Genomic DNA, 7,496 nt, shown 5'->3' on the forward strand with positions numbered 1-7,496 from the left:
GTTTTGTGTATTTAGCTGTTTTTGTGTTTTTAGCTGTGTTTTTTGGTGTTTTTAGCTGTGTTTTTTTGGTGTTTTTAGTTGTTTTTAGTTGGGTTTTTTTTTTTTGGTGTTTTTAGGTGTTTTTAGCTGTGTTTTTTGGTGTTTTTAGCTGTGTTTTTTTGGTGTTTTTAGTTGTTTTTAGTTGGGTTTTTTTTTTTTGGTGTTTTTAGGTGTTTTTAGCTGTGTTTTTTGGTGTTTTTAGGTGTTTTTGGTGTTTTTACCTGTTTTTGGTGTTTTATCTCCAGTTTATTCTTGGTGTTTACTTTCTGTATTTCTCCTGTTCTTCAGGGTTTTATCTCGTCAGTTTTTGTTCTTCTCAGTCTCTCTACCTCTGTCAGTCCACGCCCACATACACCTGTTCTCTGTTCTCATTAAACCACCTGTCTCAATGTCCTCATCAGTCCTAGTCCTCTGGTCCCTCGGTCCTCATGTCTCTGCATTTGGTCATTGTGCTTCATGCCCTGTCTTGTTCACCTTTGTGTCTCCTTAAGTTTTGTTTGTTTCCATCCAACTCAAGATGGCCACCATATTTGAAAACACAAAAGTCAAGGGGTTTTGTAGCTACTGAGTTAAGAAGTAGCTGGTGTTTGTGGCTGAGCATCGTTCTTACCTCCTTTTTTAGCAAAACACTTTGTTCAGCACCTTTACTTAAAACCTGTTTGAGTCAACCAACAGTTTTGTTAGCTAAATATCTCATAAAGCACTGGACAGAAACTCAAAGTAAGCACTGGCTGTACGTTTGAACTGATGACATTTTGGTTTCAGAAACAGCAGTTGAACAGGAAGTCCTTCCTTCTATCTCAGCTACATCCATTAGCAGATGTAGGAAGTTATTTACCAAGACAAACCGAAGCACAAAACAACATCTTTCATGTAATCTGTGTGGCTGTGAGGCTTTTTATTCTTCCTCCTCTTGCCTGAAGTGGATGTGTTGTGTCTTCATCAGAGTCCAGATCCTGAACCACTTCTGGCATCAAACCATGAGGCTGTTCCCCCTAAAAACACACAGGCCGTTTCTACCAGTTTAATCCTCATCTCTCAGAGGCTGCTCAGCTTCATCTGTGCCATTACTGATCAAACAGAAGGCAGGGATTGAAATAAAAAATAGAAAATTACAGAGTAAAAAGGGAACTATAAATATGTGGGAGGGAAGCAGAAGTGTGTGGAGTTGTGCTTCCTCTGCTGGCTGAGTGGTGTCACTACCAGGACCAGTTCATTGGGTTCAGCATCACTAACTGCACCTTACTGTGGAAACTATACCATCACTGCAGAAAAAAATCGTATTTTCTTTTCCGTTTGTAAGAAACAGAAAGAGTTCAAAGACACGATTAGTGCAGAGATCTTATAGTCAATGAATAAAAGGATCTAAAAGAGTTATAAAAACTAAAACTGCTTTTCATAATAACTAAAACCCTGATTCTAGGGAAGATGATTCCTAAATCATTTTCAACCTAGATTTAATTGAATCCACTACAAAAACAAGATATTTAATGTTCAAACTGATGAACTTTATTGTTTTTTGTTGTTGTTTTTTTACAAATCTTTACTGATTTTGAATTTGCTGCAGCATGTTCTAATAAATGTGGACAGGTTCATGTTTCCCTCTGTGTTCCATCAGCTTTAACAACACTCAGTGTTTGTGAACTAAGGACACTAACTTTTGAACTTTGTGCTGATACCAGTCCAGGCAGTACTGGTCCTTTTTGTCCTTTGAACCGTGGACTCATCAGCCCACAGGACACGTTTCCACTTTGTGTCAGGTGTTTCAGTTGAGCTGCCGGAAACAATGAAGGTGCAATAGTCCAGTCTTGTCAAAACAAAGGCAGGACAAGTTTCTTGGCATCCAGTGAAGGAAGTGATGGAATGAGACTAGCAGTGTTTTTGAAGATGAAAACTAGGAATCTTTGGGTATTTTACATGGGTGTCAAAAGAAAGGTGAGGGTCAACGCAGACACCAAGGTTGGTGACAGTGGAGGAGGAGAAGTTCTGTCCAGAAAAAGTTCGAGCTGCAGTGGGAGGTGACTGAACCTGACGAGGACTGCCGATCAACATGGCCTCAGTTTGGAGCTGTTCAGTTGGAGATAGTTGTTGGATAGTGATGATGAGGAGGTGTAGAGGAAGAAGTAGATAGATGTAGATAAGTAGATAGCAGTGGAAGGACATCCATGACAGCTGACGACTTGTCCAAGAGGTATAATGAAAAAAGTAGGGCCAAGATCCTACCCCTGAGGAACCACACAAGTGACTGTATGAGTCTTTGACTTGAATCCCCTGATGGCAACATGTTCAGTCCTGTTACACAAACTGGACCAGAACCAGTCAAGAACAAAATCATGAAGCCCAGTACTGTGAGAGAGACGATTTAGGAGGATTCTGTGATCAGTCACATGAATATGAGAAGTGTTAAAAGAGATGGTGAGCCTGTATCTGCTGCCATCAGCAGTTCATTGACCCAGATCCATGAAGAGCACAAACTGGACTGAAACTTTTCAAACAGCTGATTTGACTCCAGCTGATTATTTAGCTGTGCAGCAGACACTTTCTCCAGATCTTTTGAGAGGAAGGGGAGATTTGCTGTGGGTCTGTAGTTTGTAGGGACTTCTGAGTTCTGGATTCAGATTATGGCAGCTTTCAGTGGTGCTGGAACAGAACCGGACTGAAGAGACATATGATGGTGATTACCTGACAAATGGTTGAAATATCAGTCTTGACTACAGAGTGGAAGAGGAGGAGTGGAGGGCACATGTAGGGGGCTTCATCTTCCTGACGTGTTGAAATATGACTTTTGCTTTAAAGTGTCCGTGACATGAATGTTCTTCAAATACATAAAGTCAAAGAAAACATCTTTATATTTAAGAAAGTTGGAATAATACACACAAATTAACCCATTTTGTCCCATAAGTGGCATATTTCCTTTTGAATTTGGCTCAGTCAAAGTGAAACAGGAAGTGACATCAGAGGGGAACTCTTTAATAAAGAAAACTCTCAGGTCTTTTTTTATTGAATGAGTATTATTTAAACTCTGACTCTTCATGTCTCTGACTCAAAATAATCCATAGAAACATCAGATTCTTCTCTACAGTCTGAGTTGTTAGCCATTTTAGCATTGCTCTGTTCACCTGTGGAAGATTTCAAACAGGTGTTTTAGTGACCCTGTTCCAGCTTTAGTGGAACATGCTGCAGACATCAAATTCACAGTGTATCAATATTTAAAATAATATAACTTTTTCCATTTGAACATTAACATTAGCAACACGATTGCTCAGTGGTTAGCATCAACGCCTCACAGCTACTGTAGAAGGTCCTGGGTTCGATCCCTGATTCAGACCTGGGGTCTTTCTGTGTGGAGTTTGCATGTTCTCCTCGTGCTTGTGTGGGTTTTCTCCAGGGACTCTGGTTTCTCCCACCCCTAAAAACATGTACAACAGGTTGCCTTCAGGCCTCCCTTCAAAAAGAATTCTGTGATCAACGGAAATTGCCTGGATAAATAACGGTTAAATTAAAAAAAAAAAATTAAATATATTGAATCTTTGAGCTACATTCTTGATAAAACACAGCATTAAAAGAAGCTGCATTTTATTAGGAGATATTGAAGAACAGACGTTATAGTTGTCTCTTCTGTCCTTTTCCATCATTCTGACTGCTGATGGAAGGACGTGTCTCAGAGTGTTGGCTGTTGAAAATGGAGCAGGGAACAGCGAGGGTCAGCTCCAGGGAGACCCTCTGCTGTCTCTACAAGTTTTTGAGAAGCCTTTCTGTGCCTGAGGACTGTAATGAAAGCAGACAGTGATGCTGTTTGACAGGATGTTCTCTGTAGGACCTCTGAAGACCTGGATCAGAGGACACAGGTTGACGTTGTGGGAGGTCTAGATTACAGGATGTGGCTGAATCCACCTCTGAAGGGTTGGATGGGGACATGTGGTCTATATCTAATGCAGGGTTCGGCCCACCAACTGGTTCATTCATCTCTTAAGACCAAACCCGTTTTTTTACTTTAATTACTCTAAGTTCTTTTAGGTAGACATAGACATGTTTGGTCTCTACAGAAACATCAGAATCTTGGCTACAAGCTGGTAAAAACATTTCTATGAACACTCGACAGTTAAAATTACAAGCAGTTAAAGATAAAACTATGAAAGTGAAAATAAAATTGGTTTAAAAATTTGGCAAGTCAGAGATGTTAAAATATTTGTGTTAAATAAGAGGCAGAATGTATTATTTTTGTTTTTGATAATGTTTATTTATCACTACTTTTATTGAGTTCTATATGTTGTATTCATGATTAAATGCAGCAAAATAAACTATTTCAGAGGTAACCGATCTTTGTAATACTTGGTTTATTTACATAATGACTTTAATTACTGGATGTTCGGCTCCTGAGCTGTTGGCCTACAGTGACTGTGGTCCCCGGGGTGATTTAGTTGAACAGCCCTGATCTAATGGATCAGGCCCTGGAAGCTGAATTTTGCTTCTTCTTTGATAAAAAGTAGTTTTTTGGTCTTGTCTATTCAGTGTACTCTGTGGTGCAGTGGTAGGACAGCTGACTTCAGGACCAGAAAGTTACAGGTTTGACTCCTCACCATGCCCACATGTCGAGGTGTCCTTGAGCAAGACCCCCAACTGCTCCCTGGGTGTTAACCTAGCAGCTGCTGCTCCCCTCGGGTGTTTCTCACGTGATTTCTTCGTTGTATGGGAACATGCACTGATGACCAATAAAGCCCATCTACATTTTGAATGTATTGTTTGCTACACAGGTAAGGTTTTAGCTGTAGTGTGACCCAGGATGCTTGGTTGTCTTTAAGATGTTTGGGTGAGCTGTAGCCATTTGGTTTTATTCTTTTGCGTGCTCCAACTTTTGCAGATCCATTTCCTTTCAGCCCAATAATACGTGGAATACCAGTTTAAAAGTCCAGAGTCCAGGTACAGGTGGGAACTGGAACTCCCAGATCTCAGTTTCACATCAGCTCCCAGTTTAAAGGAGTTAAAACCCTAACTTTGGTCCAGGTGTTTGGGTGTGTGGTGCAGAGATAAACACAGTGTTGTCCACTGATGTGGATGTTGTACACAAACTGTAGGGCTCAGCTGAGTCTAGGACCACAGGATCAATGAATGCTGGTCCTGGTTCTCAAAGCACCTCATGGCAGCTAAAGTCCTTCAGAGTGGATGGATCTGGGTTGTAAGATACAGGACTTGTATGATGGGACTACTGCTTCTGTCAGAGACATTTAAGATGTCTGCACCAACACAGTCCATCTGGACTCTTGTTGTTTCACTATCAGATCCATGCTACGCTGTGACACATCCAGTCCAGCAGAACTTCCTGCCTCTGAGACTGTCTGTTTTCCACAGGAGATGGTGGACTGGTTCAACTCCATCAGAGCAGCCAGGTTTCACTACCTGCAGGTGGCCTTTCCAGGAGCGAGTGATGAGGAGGTAAAACATGACATTTATTGTGAGATAATATCACTTTCTCAATTAAATTAAACTGTCCTGTTAACACACTTTCACAAACCTCAGTGATGGACTGTAAGACTGTAAGGTTGTCCATGCTCTTTACTGTTTACTTTTTCCTCATCTGGGCCTACTTTTTATGTGACACGGTTGTCCTTTATCCCCAGCTGGTGCCCAAACTGACCCGAAACTTCATGAAGGAAGGCTTCATGGAAAAGACTGGTCCAAAGGTTTGTGCTGAACACTCTGCATGTTTTAAAGTAAAGGATTAAGTAAATGACCAGTCAGACCATGACTTTAATGTTATACTGACCCAATTACGACTAAACTGTCTACTAATTTAAAGAGAGTAAACTATTGGTTGTAAAGTGTAAAGTAAAGTAAAGTGGGGACAGTAAAAACGGATGCTGTTTTTAAATAAGACTGTAACATTTGGGTTGTGGTTGGGCTGTTTGTGGACTCAACAATTGCTTCATCTGACTCTGAAACATTTTCAACCCGGCGCCATTTCAAGTTCAAGTTCAAGTTTATTTATATAGCACCAAGTCCCAACATACGTTGTCTCAGGACACTGTACATAAAAAGAACAATGTAAAGAAGAAAGCAGCAGATTGTGTTGAATCACTTCATCACAGTCTCCCATCCTGAGCAAACGGTGGAGAGGAAAAACTCCCTGCTAATCAGGAAGAAACCTCCAGCAGAACCAGGTGGGAAAAACTCACCTCATGTGAAATTGTGAGCGTGCACTACCTATGGTTGCAGTTGATAGTTTGAAGTAAATCAACAACAGTAACAAAATACTCTGGTTATTTGTGCTTAAGTTTAAACAAAATATCTTAACTTTTATGTTGGTTTGAATAATTCATTAAAAGCTTAGTTCATTCTCATTTAGTTAAAGCCTGTCAAGGTTCGAACTTGTTGTTCTGCAGGTGCTGATGTTTCCACAGACCTTTGGCAGTGTCTTAGACTAAGCTTCAGCTCCCCTGTTACTAACACAAACTCTGAGGTCACGTCCGCTAGTACCCTCTCTCCTCTCTCTCTCCTTTAGTTTTACTAACACAGATGAGCCTCTTCCCCCCCAGACACCATCTCCGTTTCAAACGAAAAGGAGCTGGTTTCCTCCTTCAGGAACCCAACGTTCAGGGATAAGATAAGCTCACATGCTAAAGAGCTGATCTTAGCCCAGCAGCTCTCATTTACAGTCGTCTCATTAAGCTCTGTATTTCTCTCCTCTCATTAGGGTTGTTTACAGCCCACGTGATTTCTGTTAGCTTCTTAGCTTAGCCTCCGTCACAGTGGAACTGGCACACATACGTCACGGCCAACCCATCCAATCATTTTAAACTTCAGCAGAGGCCACGCCTCCAGCAAGAACCACTTCTCTACAGCAGAGAGTCCAGACCCTCGTATGAAGCAAAGTGAAGGACAAGGGTCTGGTTTTTACCAGGCTACTCACCTGGTAACCCAAGGTGGAGCTCCGCCCACTTCTTCACAGGATGAAAGTTTGTTCTAATGTTTTTAACAGTCATGGAGAACAGAGATGCCTGGATTCATTTTATTTTTATTTTTGATGGCAATGTTCCAGCAATATTGCCTAAGAAATTTATAATTTGCATAAATAATTTCACAATGGACTCCTTTAAAAATCATCCCTTACTCCCCCCAATCATCCCTATTCATCCCTTCAGTTGAACAGATGTTTGGAGGGGATGAAATCATTTTCCAACATGACAATGCATCGTGCCATAGGGCAAAAACAGTGAAGGCATTCCTTGGAGAAAGACATATTCAGTCCATGTCATGGCCTGCAAATAGTCCAGATCTCAACCCAGTTGAAAACCTGTGGTGGAAATTGAAAAAGAAAATGGTCCACAAGAAGCTCCGACCTGCAAAGCTGATCTGGTAACTGCTATCAAAGAGAGTTGGCACCAAACTGATGAAGAATACTGTTTGTCACTCATCAAGTCCATGCCTCAGAGACTGCAAGCCACTACAAAAGCCAAAGG

The 7,496-nt window shown here is 41.1% G+C and overlaps 1 protein-coding gene across 2 annotated transcripts in view; it reads left to right on the forward strand.

Moving 5' to 3' along the window:
- Positions 1-7,496, forward strand: part of LOC106536604 (arf-GAP with dual PH domain-containing protein 1) — a 27,676-nt gene that overhangs the window by 11,729 nt on the left and 8,451 nt on the right. For both annotated transcript variants that reach the window (XM_014033914.1, XM_014033915.1), the window contains exons 7-8: positions 5,389-5,472; positions 5,658-5,720. In XM_014033914.1, coding sequence (XP_013889368.1) covers positions 5,389-5,472; positions 5,658-5,720 — 147 coding nt within the window. The remainder of the gene's footprint in view (positions 1-5,388; positions 5,473-5,657; positions 5,721-7,496) is intronic.

The sequence above is a fragment of the Austrofundulus limnaeus genome, unplaced genomic scaffold (assembly GCF_001266775.1).
Source record: "Austrofundulus limnaeus strain Quisiro unplaced genomic scaffold, Austrofundulus_limnaeus-1.0 Scaffold1893, whole genome shotgun sequence".
Taxonomy (NCBI): domain Eukaryota; kingdom Metazoa; phylum Chordata; class Actinopteri; order Cyprinodontiformes; family Rivulidae; genus Austrofundulus; species Austrofundulus limnaeus.